The following is an 18,206-nucleotide window of genomic DNA, read 5'->3' on the forward strand; positions in this document are numbered from 1 at the left end:
ACAAATAGTAAGTTTAACAAGAGAAATTGTAACTGTAATTCTGAAGGGTAGGGGTAAATTTCCTTGATTCTGTCACTAAGAGTTGTGCTATTGTCTTTAATAGCAAAATCAACAACGAATCTTACCAGACGATGAGGAAAGGCAGGAATCTTGGAGGTAGAGAGAAGAGAGGAATTGGCAAGTGGACAGTTAGTGTGCAAAATAGTTGACTGAGGACATAGTCAGCATAGATCCTAAAGAGGATAGAGTGATTTTCTTTGCAGAGATAAAAGCAATACAAATCATTGTACTTGACATTTATTGAGCACTTACAAAGTGTCAGACATTGTACATGCATAATACTAATTTTACTGAGGAAAGGCAAAGTGTCAATAAACTAGTCAGAGGTTCTTTGTACATAAGAGTGTTGGAAATAGAAATTTGGGGGGAGCATTCCAACAAACTCATCATTGAAGCTATTTCCCATTTGGCCCCCAGCAAAGTTAGATTCTAAGAATAAATTCTAAACTGCTTGTGGAGAAGAGAGAGAGAGAGAGAGAGAGAGAAAGGGAGAGTGAAAATGAGAGAGACACTGAATGCCCACCTGTAAGTCGTTCTGAAAACTATTGGTAAACTGTCTTACTTCTTTCTTCACATCAAACTTTTCAAGAAACACCACTTTTACTTTTTATTTGGCATAATTAACCAGCGTATTTGGAGAGGTCCACCTCACTTACACCTAGCTTATCAGGGACACGTGGCATAATTTTGCTCTTTCCAAGGTTTAAGAGATGGCAGCTTCCTTACCTGGCTCTGGAATATTTGTGTCTGATAATCCATCTTGAAGTCCGTGGTTCAATATTTTTTCTAGCTCATCAATCACAGTAGAGTCCAAGGTAGGTGATTGTTTTTATTTATTTCAGCTTGTCTCCTCCGTAGGATTGTGATGGCTGTCATTTGTACTTGCTTTAAGCTGATATCCCACAGGTGAAGACAAAATTCTGGAGTCCACATTCAGTGGTGCCTAGAACCCGATCAATTGCCGGTCTTCCAGCTAGAGTGCCACAAACTGACATCTATCCTGAATTCCTAAGGGGTAAGGATGGCCCCATAGCTGAGCGGAAAGGAGACAGAGGAGGTTACTTGAGAAATTCCTGCTTCCTTGCTGTTTTGGAGCTGAGTATGTTTCCACTCATCTCTGAAGAAAGAGGTGCTGAGAGAAGCAAAGTCCTTTGCCCAAACACGTGCATATGTTTGTGCCATAAACATGACCCAAGATTTTGGACCTGCTTGGGAAAATATAGATGCTTGTCATGTTTCCAAGAAGACATTCAGGCTGCAGATACTCTCTGACTTGAAAGAGTGAAAGAGAAAATAGCAGTGCCAGTGCCAGGTTTTATTATCCTGTAGAGGCTCAGCCACCCAGATTTACATATCAAGTGTTGTGATTTCTGGTTAGTTATACACAGGTGATGAGTCCCTTGAACTCTGCCCTGGAGTTTCCTGTCCGCCTTCGTTTGTCCCCTTGGCATCTAACCCTAGCCCTATGTCCTCTCTCATCCTACCACTGAGAAACCAATCCTGGACAACTAATGGGAATGGGCTAGCTCTGGATGCATTTGTGAAATTGATGAATTCAGGCTTGGTTCTTCCTACGTTTTTTCTTCTTTGTTGTCAAACCTTCAAGTCTCTCATGGGCCCTCTTCTACTCTTCTCCCTGCTGGCTCAGGACCCCGCCCTGACTGGGACCCATCCTCCATCTACCACCCAGTCTTGCTCATAATGGGTATGAGCTTTGGATCTTTCCTGCCCACTGTCTGACATTGCCTCATACCTTCAACATGTACAGTTCTGATCCCATACAGTAAGATTCCAATCCCTCTCTGCTTTCTGTTCCCATTAGCTCTTTGGTCCAGTTCCTATGGGTCACTTGGTTACCACTTGACCTAATACTGTGCTGCTCTGCTTCCTGCCCTGTTATTTCTGTCCTTGTGTGTAAAATAATATTCTAAAAAATCTTTTTTTGTCTTTTAGGTTTTTCTTTTTTTTTCTTTTTTCTTTTTTTTTTTAACAACCAGCATTGTTATAGAATGTATGTGTTTGATCCATCATCTTAATTTGGGTCCTCCTTTAATTGGCTCCTTTGAATTCTAAATAGGGTTAAACTAGGCTGGCTTTTATCTCTCCCTCCCATCCTAACCAGCATATACATTTAAGGGCTATTTGTCTTGTACTGGTGAAAGAGAAAGCACAGATCATTCCCTTCTCCATCCTCCTCCCTCCCACCCCCCAAGGTCCTAATTATCTTGGCTGATACCCAGAGTTCTGAACAAGACAGAGGATGGGAAGAGGGTAGGCTTACAGAAAAACAAACACACAAAAATAGCAAAATGGAAACCCAGCTGATTGAAACAAAGAATAATTGGACTTTTAAGTTGAATATAATAGATCTGTCTACCACTTGCTCAAAATCTCCCTTGCAGTTACAGAATATAAAAATGAGAAAAAATTTATTTTGTGGTTGGAGAATCATGAAGGGTCCGATCAGCAGAAAAAAAAACATTTGTGGAAAATCACAAAGATTTAATTTTTTTTTTAAAGATTTAAATTCTGTGATTGAATTGGAGAAACTGAGATCTAGAACCATCCATTCAATTACAAAAATAGGAGGGGTGCTTGGAGTAGCCAATACTAGTTTTCCCCACAAAGCCCTGGAAAACACACATCTCAGACTTATTAGGGACCAGGCTTGGTGATGGGATAAGGGTGGGATTACCCATCCTGGGTAATACAATAACCAAAGTGGGGTAACACCTAGGCTGCCTCCACTGAGCTTGCACTGACCCTTCAGGCCATGGGGATAGTGATGGATATAAAAAGGAATAAAGTTACAGGCATTCAAAAGCAATAGGATAAAAAATTTTCTGGCAACTAGGACAAAAAAATGGACAAAGGAAATTAAACCAATCTAGCAAAATTCAAGAAAAGGAAATAAAAAATAAAGAGGTAAGTATTAGGTAAATAGAAATATAAAATAAGGTGGAAAGACTAAGTCCTAATAAAACAATCACAAACTATAATAAATGCTGTTAAGTTATTCAAACTTGAAAATGAGGCAAAAAGATGACTATCAACAAATAATCTCTCCTTGACTGAACTCTACTCAGGGTCCTCTGAGCTCTTTTCTTAAGTGGGCACTAAATTTTGGGCTTCTGGGTTCATCTTTGCATTGTCCAATTTTAGCAAGAATCCTGCTAAGTTAGTATAACTGGAATCCCCCTCCTTGATACCTGATTGTGGTCAACATCTGATGGGCTTCTTCAGCCTTCACCATCCCCAAGCAATGTCTTATCACCCTGGCTTACCTTCAGCAAGAATCCTGTTAGGTCAATTTAATCAGATCCTTCCTTAAACTGAGTGTTTTCTCTTAGCCATTTTCCAGCTATTGGCTACAAATTCCCACTTCTCCTTGAATTGGAATGGGGTCCAATCTCTCCCTCCCACTGCAGAACCTCATTGCAGTGGTCCCCCCACATTATCTTGATTATCCTAAGTTTGCCTTACTTATTTTCAGCCAATGTCTTGAGTAATTGTTTTTTTAACACTATGTGTCTTTTCGGGGTTATTTGACTTGCTGGAGAAATAAAATTTCTTACATTTTTAAAAAAAGATTTTATTTATTTATTTGACAGAGAGAGGGAGAGAGGGAGAGCACAAGCAGGAGGGGAGAGGTGGGCAGATGGAGAGGAAGAAGCAGGCTCCCAGCTGAGAAAGGAGCCCGATACAGGGTTCCATCTCAGAACCCTGGGATCATGACCTGAGCCAAAGGCAGATGCTTAACTGACTGAGCCACCCAGGCGCCCCTTACATTTCTAATTACAACTGATTAAAAACTGGATTTCAAGAGGTTGGATATTAACCTAGAGAAAACCGATGTCATGAAAATAAATTAATTTTGTCTGAAGAGAGCTCTAATGCTTATAGTCTTATTGCTGTGTAGGACATTAACAAGTTTTGCATCTTACTTAGTGATCTGATTCTGGCATTGAAAGGTGTGTGTGTATGTGTGTGTGTGTGTGTGTGTAGACATATGTCTTCCTTTGAACCAGCTTTATAATCTGGTCTTTTTTTTAATCATCTGGTCTTATCATTAATAAGTTAAGTGAATCTTTGACACATGTTCATAATATATATGCATGACAACTTTATCTTAATTTTTTAAAAACTTGTGCCTTAAAGATATAAACGGGAAAATTTTCACAATGGAAAGACAAAAAAGAGTGAACACTACACACAAACCCAGCCATATGCTACTTACATGAGATGGGTCTCAAACAAATACATAAAATGATCAGAGCAACAAATGTAAAGGAGGAAGATGTGTCCAACAACTGCTGACAGTTGGGGCAACAATATATAATATTAGCAACGGGGCAACAATATATAATGTTAGCTACATCGAATTAGAAGAAAGAGCACTTTTGGGGATGAAATCTAACATGGTAAGTGACACATGACAACAATCAGTTGTAAGACTGAAGATCCTAGACTGTGGAAATACATTTGTATCAGATTGAGGTTTTTTTTTTTTTTTTTTTTTGTAGTATCTTCTGGGAGTCATGGCATCAAGGCAGTGGGTTTTGTGACTGCCAGTTTTCCTACGGACAGGAGATGGGTGGGTCTTGGTCCTCAAGGAGGGACCATGTCCCTTGGGACCCAGGGATCAGTAGGGGATGACAGAGGGGCTCTGGTGGTGGTAGCTGGAAAGGTGGGGAGGGTCAAACTGTAGCTGATATCGTGGATGTTACTGGAAGGGCAGTGCCTCCAAGCCTCTAATCTCTTTTCATGCTCACAAGTGTTCTTGTAGCAGAAACAGTCTGGCCAGGTTGCAGTTATTACATGGAATGAAATGATTTCAATCTATTGTGTCCTTTTCCTCAAAACTCAGTGGGCTGGGAATTTTGTTTAGCCTAGCTTGAGTCAGATGCTCACCTCCGAGCTAGGAGACAGTGGGGACTCATGACATTCTCCTCTGTCAGTCAGAAAGGAGAAATTCCTCAAGAGGTCATATCAGGGAGTGCCTGGGTGGCTCAGTGGTTGAGCGTCTGCCTTTGGCTTGGCCTTTGGCTCAGGTCATGATCCCATTGTAGGATCTGTCCTACATCAGGATCCCTGCAGGGAGCCTGCTTCTCTTCTCCCTCTGCCTGTGTCTCTGCCTCTCTCTCTGTGTCTCTCATGAATAAATAAGTAAGATCTTAAAAAAAAAAAAAAGTGAGGTCAGTGTGCTCTTAGAAAAGGCAGGATGCAGTTAGGAAATGGAACGTCCTTTGTTGTCTGTTCCTTCTTTGTATTGTGAACCCAAAGCTGGTGAATTACAATATTTTGACTATAGATGAGTTCTTACCATTGTGCTTTCAGTGGCAAACAAATGTCTGGCATCCAGACACATATACATATTTATTGAATAAATGAATGCAATGGATAGGATTGTTTGGGAGTCAGGGCAACTTGGTTTTCTCTTTGCTCTGGTGCTCTCTGGACTTGGGTATTTTCTGAAATCCTGGAAACTGACTGTAGTGCTTAAACTGGGATTGTCTTCATGACAACTGACACTGAAGCCCTGTTAGAATGAATAGAAAATAGACTTGGTGCTTCCTTGGAGGGGTTTTGTAGGTCGTGGACTGTTTGAACTGGAAGAAGCAAACTGTCTAGCTTCATTCATAACAAATAGGAGAAAACTGAGTCTTTAAGGGAGGAAGTGATTCACTCAAGGCTACATAGGTAGAGAAGGACTGGAGTGGGGGGAAGAACCAGATGTCTTGCCTCCCAATTAAAGCACCTCCATTACATTTCTTGAGGCACTTGGCAAAATATTTGCAGACCAGGAAAATTCTTTGCACAGTTGCCATCTGGTCCAAGTTGGAGGGGGCTTTTTAATACATTTTCTGAAATCTAGTGAAAGAGTGAAAAAAATGACCCCATGCAGCAAGGGCATACATTTCTTTCTTCAGCATGACAACTGCTCTAGGACTCAGTCAGAATACCAAACATAATTTTTAAAGCTGGAAAGAGCTCTAAAACTATTTGAGTTTTATGATTGAGGAAACCAAGGCGCCCTTAATGATACTGAGGTTGCAGGCACACAGTCAGGGTCTAAACCTTTGCTTTTTGAGAACCAGTTCAGGTATTTTCACTAAATGGGGCTGACTGAGCCAATCTGCAGAATGCTTCTGATTGGTGCAAGAATAATCATTAGGAAAAAAAAAAGAATAATCATTAGGCTGATGAGTGCATTAATTAAGGGCAATAATAGATATGATCCCAAGCTTGAGCAATTTAATGTACTAGAAATATATTTTTCATGTATAAAGTTCTGACAGCAGATGGTAAAGTTCTCTTTCACGCTGTCCCTTAGAGACATAGGCTGACAAAGACTGTCTTCAGCATAAGGCTCCCAGCGTGAATTGCAAGACTACTGATTATGAAAGAAAAATCAACCTCAGAATCACTGCCACTGAATTGGGCTGGAACCAGATTAAAATGGAAGCTTTGGGGATGAGGAGCTTTATATACATAATAAAGTGCTCCATTGCTGCCAATTAATTGATGGTCACTGGAGAAGCTGAAAATGGGGTGAACACAAACTCTCTAAGTAGGTTGTGTAATCACTTTGGTGATGTGGTATTTCCCATACTTCCCACATCCTGCTTTCCTTAATGGGATTTTGTAATCATATTCTAATCTTTCTGCTAGCGACCCAACAACTTCAGGCAAGTGACCTCATCCCGGTAGTTCTGTATTCTCCACTGTGCCTTGATACTGAGTATTCAATGATTGCTCTTTGAGTTGAATTCTACCAAACAATCAAAGAAGAATTGGTACTCAGTCTTTCCAAACTCTTTCAAAGAAATAAAAGAGGAGGGAATGTTTTCAAACTCATTTTATGAGGCCAGTATTATCCTAACATCAAAACCAGACAAGGACGTTGCAAGAGAAGAAAATTACAGGCCAATATCCCTGATGAGCACAGATAGAAAAATCCTCAACAACATCTTAGTAAATTGAATTCAACAGTACATTAAAATCATCAGGCACCATGGGATTTCTTTATGAATGAGATTTCTTTATAAATGGGATTTATTCCAATTTCCTAATTGGAAAGGAAAAAAGTAAAATTATCTCTTTATTTGCAGATGACATAGTCCTATACATTGAAAACCCTAAAAATTCTACCAATTTTTAGAGCTGTTAGAACCAATAAACAAATTCAGTAAAGTTTCAGGAAACAAAATCAATATACAAAAATCAGTTGTGTTTCTACACACTCATAATGATCTATCAGATAGAGAAATTAAGAAAACAATCTCATTTATAGTAGCATTAAAAAGAACAAATATAATCCAGCACCATGAGAGGACACATTTCTGTTGTTTAAGCCACGCAGTTTGTGGTGCTTATTATGTCAGCCCTGGGACACCCATGCAGGTGCAGAGACCATGAAGAGGATCTTGGGGTCTGAAGAATGGCAGAAAACTGATTGAGTTTTCTTTTTGTGTGTAAATCACAGACCAGGCACTGGAGAAGTTTGTAGCCCAGAAACACAAATAGACATAGATGGATGCCAGCTCTCTCTACAGAAAGACTAGGAAAGGGGCAGCCTGGAAGAGCAAGACATTTAGACAATGTCCACAGAGACAGCCAAATGTCACAGAAAAGATTGTGTCCCACCTTCACTTATGCCAGTAAAGATCAACTGGGGAGCCTAGCTGGCTACCCTGACCAGGCTGTAAGGAGGTGCCTGACCACCTGCAGGGATGGTGTCTGAGAGGTCTTAGCAGGGAATCAGGACTTTCATCTCTCCTGGGTAGTGAGGTGGTGAGGATGTCCATCCCCCAGTGCCAGCAGAGAGCACACGGGGAGCCTGGCACACAAGGAACTCCTCTCCTGTGTCTTAGTCTGTTGGTTGGGTTGCTATAGCACAAAACTATAGATGGGGAGGGAAGCTTATAAACAACAGAAATATAGCCCTCACAGTTCTGGAGGCTGGGAAGTCTAAGGTCAAGGTCTGGTAGATTTGGTGCCTGATGAGGGCCTACTTCCATGGCTGTCGTTCCGCTGTCCTCACAGTGTTAAAAGGGATGGGAGCTCCTTGATTCTTCTCTTATAAGGGCACTAATCCCATTCTTGAGGGCTCTGCCCTTTTGACCTAATCACACTCAAAGGCCTCACCTCCAAATATGGTCACCTTGAGCATTAGGTTTTCAACTTAAGAATTTGGGGGGGGGTGCGGGGTGGGGGAAGAGATGGAGAGGAGCCTGAGTTCTGGGGCAGCAGTTCTATCCCTGAACCCCTCCCCCAGGTCCTGTGTGGGAAAATACACTCCCTCAAGTCATCAGGCTTCTCTGGTTAGATTCCAACCATGGGTGGTCACATGAAATTTCAACTATACAACTTTCTAATATTTTTCTTGCATTGAGGATTGTGAGTTTGGTCTCTACCTTTTTTTATGTTGAGTCTTTGATTTTGGTTTCAAGATTATCCTCCTCCAATGACATGATTTATATTTCTAAATGATGGTGACTTGCCCTCTTTTACTATCTCCTGTATAAGTTTCTTAAAATACAGAGATTTTTTTGAGGTTTTGGTAAAACTTTTTTTTTTAAAAAATTTTTATTTATTTATTCATGAGAGACACACATAGAGAAAGGCAGAGACACAGGCAGAGGGAGAAGCAGGTTCCATGCAGGGAGCCTGATGTAGGACTCGATCCCAGAACTCCAGGATCACGCCCTGGGCTGAAGGTGGATGCTCAACCGGGCGTCCCAAGTTCTGGTAAAACTTAATTAACCATACTTTTATCTGGATTTGGACCTTGATTTAAGCAAAGTTATTGTAATGCCAGTGTTTAGAGACAAAGAAGTTTGAATAAAAACTGGGAATTAGATAATATTAGAGACTTCCTTTTAATTCTGTACCATAGTAGCATAGTAGTTATTTTAAAAAGCCCTCAGTTAGGGCAGCCCTGGTGGCCCAGCAGTTTAGTGCCGCCTTCAGCCCAGGTCATGATCCTGGAGACCCGGGATCGAGTCCCAGGTCGGGCTCCCCACTGGGAGCCTGCTTCTCCCTTGGCCTGTGTCTCTGCCTCTCTCTCTGTGTCTCTCAGAATAAATAAAATCTTTTTAAAAAAAAAAAATTCCTCAGTTAGCAGTGTACTAAAATTCTTGATGGGGCACCTGGGTGGCTCAGTGGTGGCTTGATGGATTGGCTTCGAAATACTCCAGTGTGTACGTTTGTGTGTGTGTGTGTGTGTGTGTGTGTGTGTGTGTGTTGTATGTGATCTATCTTTGTGGTTGGCCATTTCTATAAACATTAAAAATGAAAATAATTAGAAAGGAACAGTACCACATTGCTGACTGACTCACCACAGTAAAGTCGGGGTGCAGTTGTGAAGTTCTGCCAGTAGACAGCAGTGTTATAAACCCAACAAGCCTATATTCTTTGAATTAATGGGTCTTTCAGGCATCCTTGAGGTTTCTAAGTAACAGGTGTTTTTAGTATTACAAACCAGGTCAGATTTCATTTCATTGTTTTTAAACAAAAAGTCATGGTAATATTAGATGAGAAAAAAAATCAGACACAGAGCAATCATAAGTTATTTTTTAAATAAGTGATTTATAAATCTTATAGAGAATTTAGGTAGAATAGTAAAATAAAACCCCTGTAAAGTTATTACCCCTGTACAAACATTTGGTCTTTCTCTCTCTTTCCTTCTGTCTACTTCCATCTTTATTTCTCCATCTCATCTGCTTATCTGTATTTTTAATATTCATATTTTTTTAAAGATTTTTTATTTATTCACTCATTAGAGACACAGAGAGAGAGAGAGCAGCAGAGACACAGGCAGAGGGAGAAGCAGGCTCCATGCAGGGAGCCCGATGTGGGACTCGATCCCAGGTCTCCAGGATCACACCCTGAGCCAAAGGCAGATGCTCAACTGCTGAGCCACCCAGGCGTCCCAAACATACATATTTTTTACTTAGTATAAAAGTATTACATGTATTTTGTATATAACATATGTAAACGTTTTATATATGCACTTTTACCAGTGATTTTGGACTTTGTTTTCTTTTGAAGATTTATTGATTTATTTTAGAGAGAGAGAGAGGGAGAGAGAGAGCACGAGCAGTGGGAGGGGCAAAGGGAGAGGGAAAGAGAAGCTGAAGCCAGGCCGACTTGGGGCTTGATGCCACGACCCTGAAATCACAGCCTGAGTCAAAACCAAGAGTCAGATGCTTAACTGACTGTGCCACCCAGGTGCCCCTTTTGGACTTTGATTTTAAAAAATTATATCATAAAGACCATCATTATAGTTAGTGTAGTTCTAGCTATAGAAAGATTAAGAGAGTTTCTGACTATAACAATAAGCAACATTCTTCAACTGATTATCACTGTATTTTAACTTCTATATGTAGGCAAATTGGACTCCAATAAAAATATACAAAAAAATAAACTGATGTAGGTTATCTAAAATTATTTTAAGGAAAGACTGTGGAATATGATGTATAGAAATAATACAGACCCTGTCACTGGGCCAACTTGGGTTAAAATCCTTTCTTGTGTAATTGTGGACAAATTATTTTTTTTTGAGCTCCAATTTTGTTATTTGAAAAATGCCTGTAATAACATTTTTATGAAGTAATGACATCTAGAATGAGACGGTTAATGTAAAAGAGCTAGTTTCCTTTCTCAGCAGGTCAAGTTGACTCCAGAATTTATGCACAAATTAGTCTATTTATAACTTGCTCCTTCCCCCAAATGATTTAATGATCTAAAAAGAAAAGAAAAAAAAAGACAGATTGGACCACATTAAAATGAAACTTTTGCTCTTCCAATGACACAGGTATGAAAATGAAAAGATGCACACTGAAAAAATAGTCATAAATGATGAATGTGAGAAATTGTATACAGAATGTACAAAGAACTCTCAAAGTCAGCAGTAAGAAAACACCCCAATAAAAACTTGGCCAAAAATTTGAACGGATTCCTCACCAAGGAAAATAGACAGTAAAGCAACAATACCAGGCTTGAGTAATGGGAAAGCCCGTACAATGCTGGTGGAGATGCATTTTGGGAAACTGTTGGGCAGTTTCTTATACGATTAAGTATACACTTACCTTATGACTCTGCAGTCCATGACTATCTATCTAATCATGCAAAATCAATCCTTCTGTTCACACAGAAGCCTGTACCCCAAAATTTACAGCAAATTCATAATAGTAAAAAATTTGAAACAGCTAAATGTCTTTCAATTGGTCACTAGATAAGCAAATTGTGGTACAGCCATACTGGAGTCTTACTCAGCAATAAAAAGAATATATTACTGATGACACACAATAAGCTGGATGAATCTTAATGTTTTCTACTAAGTGAAAGAAGCCAGACTCAAGGCCTGCACACTGTATAGTTCTGCTTATATGATGTTCTGGAAGAGGTGAACTAGAGGATCAGAAAACAGATCAGTGGTTGACCGACGCTGGGGAGAGGGGAAACTGACTACAGAGGGATCCAAAGGAGCTTTTACGGGCAATGGGTCTGTTTTCTGCCTTGGATATGGTTGTAGTTACAGAGCTATGTGCTTGCCAAAATTCACAGAACTGTACACTAAAAAAGGTGGATTTTACTGTATATAAGCTATATCTCAGTAAACGTCATTAAAAAAATGCTGTGATTGAGCATAAAAGCTGGCCTTGAGCTTCTCGGAAGCCAATAAAAAAGAAGTAAATGTGCTAACTTACATACTTCTATCTGAAAGAAAAAGTTCCAGTTCTCTGTGTGACTAAATGTTTTCCTAGTATCAAAATGGAAGACAATTTCTATCTTAGAGAGACTGCATAGGAGTTGTGCCTGCGGTATTATCCTAAATATCAATTTCATGGCAAATACAAAAGTGGAATTCATATGACTATTGCCTGTACAAATGTTGACTGTGGATAGAAGACATCATGTGGTAAGGTTGGTGTGTGGCCTGAGAATTGCGTGGAGTTTCCATCCAATGACATTAGAGGGATTTCTCCTGAATGCACCAGAGTTGAGGGGTCACCTCTTAGACTTGCGTGCTCATAAATTCCTGCTGCTGTTTCAGAGCTGGATGCATTCAGCCTAAGGTCAACCCAAAGGCCAATTATTCATTTGCAGCCAAAAGCCTAACCATTTAGTGAACTGGATGGTGGTATCCACTGGCCAACACACTTGTTCCCAGCTTGAGGAGGCAATGGTGGAGTAGTTGTTGGAATATCAACTCAGAGATTCGATTAGAGCACTGACTTTGTATTTTATGAACTGAGTGTGACACTGGGTAAATTGCCTAACTTTCCCTAAGCCTCAAATTTCTGAAATGTGGGAATAATAATACCTCTCTTGTAAGGGTGCTGTGAAGAGTACATAAAATAGTATATATTTTACTATTATATGTACTCTTCAGTGCCAAGGCATGTAATAAGTTCTTATACGTATTGATTTTCACTGGTTAGCCCCACTTACAAGGGAAGCAAATTTACAGATAGGTGGTTGATGAGCAATAGGTCTTTTGGGTTATACTCCTTTGTAATCAGAGTGATCTTAAAAAAAAAAAAAAAGGAAACTAGATGTAATTATTCCCCTGTTTAAGACTCTTCAAAGATTTCACATTGCAGTTAGAAACTCCTCGTCATGTTCTTATAGGCGTATACCAGTTGTTCTCATTTTTGGCCATCATGGTTGGAATCTCCTGGGGTAAATTTAACTACTGATGTCTGTTTTTCACCCCTAGGGATTCTTATAGAATTAATCTGGATGGTTACTGGGCATTGAGATGTTCATGAACTCTCCAGGTGATTCCAGTGTGATCAATCTGATCCCACCCTACTGTCTAACTGCCTATCTTACCACATCTCCTCTCCCTCTGCTCCAGCCACCAAGCCTCCTTTCCGATCTTTGGGTTGAGTCTTTTTTCCCCTCAGGAAGACCTAGAGCTTCTTCACTACTGAGCCAGATGCTACCAACCTTTCCACACCAACCCCAGATTCTATCTTTTATGACGCTGGCCCCTGGTCAGAACATGGTGTCCTCTTTCAAATCAGAAATCTGGAATTTTGGAAGGATGGTAGTTTAACAATTAGAATCTTGCATCTTTATATATCAATTACAACATTCACAAAGCTAATTGGGTCTTCGTAGTGAAGATGTATAAGTGTGAGGTATTCAAAAATCATCCAGACTCTTTAGAATCCTTTATGCAGGGTCAGGACCAGAGTGAGGCAGGTGAGGCATTGGCTTCAGGCACAAAATTTAAGGGGGTACAAAAAAAAAATCTCTTTAGTAATTCAGATAAATAATATTTTAATGCAATTTTTAAACATCAAAATTTCTGCAAAAAATCCATGATGAAAAAGATGTCAGAATTGGAAGGAAAGACTGGCTCTGTCTTGTGAATAAAGAAATATCAGTGGGGTCTGTTTTATTTAGTTGCTGTAGTGTACTTGAGAGAAGTTGATTCTGTGTGCTTTCTTGGGGTGTGTTTCTCAAGTTAGGGTGATAGGGATTTCCAGAAGCATAAACTTTGTGACAAAAATATTTTACAGTAAAACAAATGGACCAGTTGTGGGAAAGAATGCATAATTTCTATGAAAGATTAAAAGAAATCAAACAGAAAGCTGAGGAAATATTTCCTCAGAAAGCTTTAGGGTTAAGTCCTCAGAATCCTGGAAGATCCGGATTTTGTTTATTTTGGCAGTAGGTATGGTCATGAGTGTGAGAGGCTTGGTCATAAAGCTTGTAATGAAAGAATGTCAGAGTACAAGACAGTAGAGTTGGAATAATGTGCAGATTAGCTTGTGGCTATACTTGGCTGCAAATGGGAAGGGGGCTTGGAATATGGGATGAGCCTCAAGTCTGATGATCTTCATAAATGACCTTACACAAAGTTTCCTGGCTGAGTACCTGCTTACCTAGTGTAAAATGAAAATGTTGGGACAGATGAGGTGTAAAATTCTTTTTAGTTTTAATATTCTGAGATATTTTAGGGGCAGTTGGGTGGCTCAGTCGGTTAAGCACCTGACTTGATTTCTGCTCAGGTCAGGATCTCAGGGTCCTGGGATCAAGTCCCACGTGTTGGGCTCCCTGCTCAGGGCGGAGTTGGCTTAAGATAAAGAAGATGTGGTCTGGGATCCCTGGGTGGCGCAGCGGTTTAGCGCCTGAGGCCCAGGGCGCGATCCTGGAGACCCGGGATCGAATCCCACATCGGGCTCCCGGTGCATGGAGCCTGCTTCTCCCTCTGCCTATGTCTCTGCCCCTCTCTCTCTCTCTCTCTCTCTCTCTCTCTCTCTGTGACTACCATAAATTAAAAAAAAAAAAAAATTAAAAAAAAAAAAAAAGAAGCTGTGGTCTATGTATACAATGGAATATTACTCAGCCATTAGAAACGACAAATACCCACCATTTGCTCAACGTGGATGGAACTGGAGGGGATTATGCTGAGTGAAGTAAGTCAATCGGAGAAGGACAAACAGTGTATGTTCTCATTCATTTGGGGAATATAAATAACAGTGAAAGGGAATATAAGGGAAGGGAGAAGAAAAAGACTCCTAACTCGGGGAAACGAACTAGGGGTGGTGGGAGGGGAGGAGGGCGGGGGGTGGGGGTGAATGGGTGACGGGCACTGAGGGGGGCACTTGACGGGATGAGCACTGGGTGTTATTCTGTATGTTGGTAAATTGAACACCAATAAAACATTAATTTATTAAAAAAAAAAAAAGATTCTTTCTTTCTCTCCCTCTCTCTGCCCCTCCCCTGCCGCTCACCCGCACTTTCTCTCTCTCAAAAAAAAAAAAAAAAAAAAAAAAAAAAAATCAAAAAAAATTCTGAGCTATTTTGAAAGACAAAGGCTCCTGAGCCATTCCTTGTAACTTGTAATGCATGAATGTGACCAGCAGAGGGAAGCAAGTTCTCCCTTCCCACGTCCGCCAGCTGGCCTGCCTTTTTGTTTTGTTTTGCCACCCAGGGATCCCTGTTTTGTATATTTTTTATTGGAGTTTGATTTGCCAACATATAGCATAACACCCAGTGCTCATCCCGTCAAGGGGCCCCCCTCAGTGCCCATCACCGAGTCACCCCATCCCCCAGCCCACCTCCCCTTTCTCTATCCCTTCTTCGTTTCCCAGACTTAGGAGTCTCTCATGTTGTCACCCTCTCTGATATTGGCCTGCCTTTTTGAAAATGTAATCTTCCAAACTTCCCCCTCATCACTCAGGGAGGATTTGTGGTCCTAGAAAGGAAACTGAACCATTTGATAACAACCAGCCCTAAAAGAGATTTTCCTTTTCTTTTAAAATTTTGTTTTACTTTTACATCTGCAAACTAAAAAGACATTCTTAAAATATTTTCTTGGCTCTGGGACTCCACTCTCTCTTGTTTCAGCCCCTGCCTCACTGAACACTCCTCTCTGTCTCTTGCTGGTCCCTGCTCAGCTCTCTGACCCCTACATAGTACCTGGCAGGGCCTGGTCTGTGTTCATCTATTTACACTCATGGCCCAGTGACCTCACTCTGTATCCAAATTCCCATCCGTATTTTAGACTGCTTCACTGAGCTCCAGACTCACATATCCATCTGCCCAAGGGACATTGCCAATTGGGGTTCTAGCAGAACAAAATCCAATATGTCTAAGTCAAAGTCCTGATTTCTGTCTCCTCCCCCAAAGTTGTTTCCCTTACCTTTTCCCATCTCAGTAAATGACATTTCAAATTTTCTAGTTGTCTAGGTCTTTCATTTTGCTGTCATGCCTCTCATCCAATATGTCATCAGAATGTATTTGTTCTACAATTAAAATATGAGCTGAATCTAACCACTTTTCACTACAGCCACTCCAGGGTCTCTTGACTAGATTACCAAGAAGGTAGATGTGTTCTGGACTGGATATAAGTATAAAAGGATGTTAAAATGGGAATTTTTTGGTGTTTGTTTTGTAAGATGTCCCAGAGGTCTATAATAATATAGTAAGTATCAAATGGACAAGCTTCTTATATTACCTGACTCTAAGTTACTTCATATATCTGTGGGATCTTTATATATCTGCAGGATCAAATTGCCATTGCTGTTCTCAGCTAATTTCCCTGACTGTGCTAGGTACACAGGTAGCAGCTACATGGTCCAATTTATCTGGATGGAATCTCATGCTTCTCCTCTTGGCAAGCTTGGTCACTTTGCTCATATGTCCTGGATGTGACTATGGAATTTGGTGGACTGATGGTACAATTTTGACACATTTTGTTTTTACCAGATCCATAAAGGAAATCATGAGTTTCCCAGACTTTAAGGTATATCTTCAGTGTAGAACATTTATATTAAATGTATGGAAATTTCTATTTAAAATTTGTACTAAAATACATTTATTCATCCTAAAAAAGCCACTTTGCTAGTCCCAGTCATAGTTTGAGTTTACGCCTTTTTTTACAATACATACCAGACTCATTATTTCTGAAGATTAATAAATTATTTGGAAGATTATCAAAGTACACACTTAGCTTAGTGTATGAAATTGACTGGTGACCCATTAATATGCTGAGACATCGTATAGTATGTAAGCTTCTTCTACAACCACCCCACCCGCAATTCAGAAGGGAGACACGAAGTCTCCATTGGGTGGGAGAGCCATCAGGGACCCAAATCTGCCAGATTATTGGCTTTAGAGATTAAAAGGCTAGTGAATAGGTGATAGGTGGAGAGGATTTCAAGTAATGTTAAAAAGTGACAATTCAATGGGTTGGCCTGATTCCCTGTCCACTAGGGTTAACTATTCCATAACAACAACAATTCCTTTTCCTAGGAATGAGGGTTTCTCAGGGGCTGGGATTTCAGTGCTAAAATTGAAAAAGTCTTGTGATGGTTGGTCATCCTATCTATCTGTGCACTAGTCTCTGCCCTTGAGAGGAGGCTGAGTTCAGGGAAGGGGAAAGAGATAGAAATGAAGACAATCTGTATTTCTGTGACCCATAGTAACTCAGGGACAGTGTGGAACATTTAAAAACACAGTTGGATTTTCTTTTAAATTTTTTTTTGGTGGAGAAGGGAGAGAATTGGAGAGTACAGACATACACCATATTGTTTTGACTAGATTTCTGATATATGCAACCAGCAGTTGAGTCTTACCCAAGAGAACTTTGAGAAAATAAGAGAAGTAATGAGAATGGTCCATTGAGAGGACAGTGGGGAGACGGAAACAAGTGTTATGCCTGGAATTCTTACAGGCTTAAGTGATAGAACATGAGGCATGTGGAGAGTGTTCTCCACCTCAGTCAAGGTTCTCCAGGGAAACAGAATCAGTAAAATATACAGAGAGAGGAATATTCTGAGAATTGGGAGTGTGGGGGTTGGCAAGTCCAAAATTTGTAAAGCAGGCTGGTAGGCTGGAAATTCAGGTTGATACTAATATTGCAGCCCCAAGTTCAAAATCTGTGGGCTGGAAAGTCAGGCCCAGTTTCTCTGTTGCCTTTTAAGGAACAATTGCTTCTCCTTTGGGAAACCTCAGTCTTGGTTCTTAAAGGCTTCAACTAATTGGATAAGCCTCCCCTCCCCCCCCCCACCATTATGGAGATGTTCTGTATAGATAAATGTTTTTGTGACTTGTCTGGTGTAACCAGCCACCTGGGCCTGCATCTACTTTTGTGAGACTCTTTCTATGTGAATAACCTTGGGAGCCTAATTGTTTAAAATATATTATCTGGCCTCCAGGTCTGGCCCTTCTGTTCTGGATGCCAAGAGCTACACATCTTGTCTCACATACCCTCCTGCTCCAGGCTGGCCTGGCCTCGGGAATGGAATCCAGGAAAGGAGGCAGACAAACAGAGCCCAGGCTCCTTAAAAATATATAAACATGATAACATGGAAATGCGGCTCGCTCCAAACTGCACGTAGGTGAACAAATGTTTAATTTCAAACTCTGTTATTTGCCCTGTAAATATGGACCTTAAAGGGACAGTCAGTTGGAAGTCTCACCTGAGGGGAGGACGCTTCACCTGGTCCTCAATGCTGGCTGCTTCCACTGGGCTCCCCCAGCTAATGAGGTTGGACATTATAAATACCCAATTTGCTGTAACTTCCCTTTATTCTCATTTATTGCCTAGTATTACCTTTATCTATGTTGAGATTTCTTTCCTCTTCTGTTTCTATTAGGTTTCTATAATAATAATAAAG

At 40.4% G+C, this 18,206-nt stretch overlaps 2 gene segments (V, D, J or C); one reads left to right on the forward strand and one right to left on the reverse strand.

Moving 5' to 3' along the window:
* LOC144280819 (immunoglobulin kappa variable 3-11-like) overlaps window positions 1-18,206 on the forward strand; it is a 76,538-nt gene that overhangs the window by 33,222 nt on the left and 25,110 nt on the right. Inside the window, 1 exon segment of the V gene segment in view lies at window positions 17,745-17,923. Within this exon segment, the coding sequence occupies window positions 17,887-17,923 (37 nt within the window).
* The window catches only part of LOC144280817 (immunoglobulin kappa variable 2-29-like), a 51,029-nt gene that overhangs the window by 6,205 nt on the left and 26,618 nt on the right, over window positions 1-18,206 (reverse strand).

The sequence above is a fragment of the Canis aureus genome, chromosome 12 (genome assembly GCF_053574225.1).
Source record: "Canis aureus isolate CA01 chromosome 12, VMU_Caureus_v.1.0, whole genome shotgun sequence".
In the NCBI taxonomy this organism is placed as follows: Eukaryota; Metazoa; Chordata; class Mammalia; order Carnivora; family Canidae; genus Canis; species Canis aureus.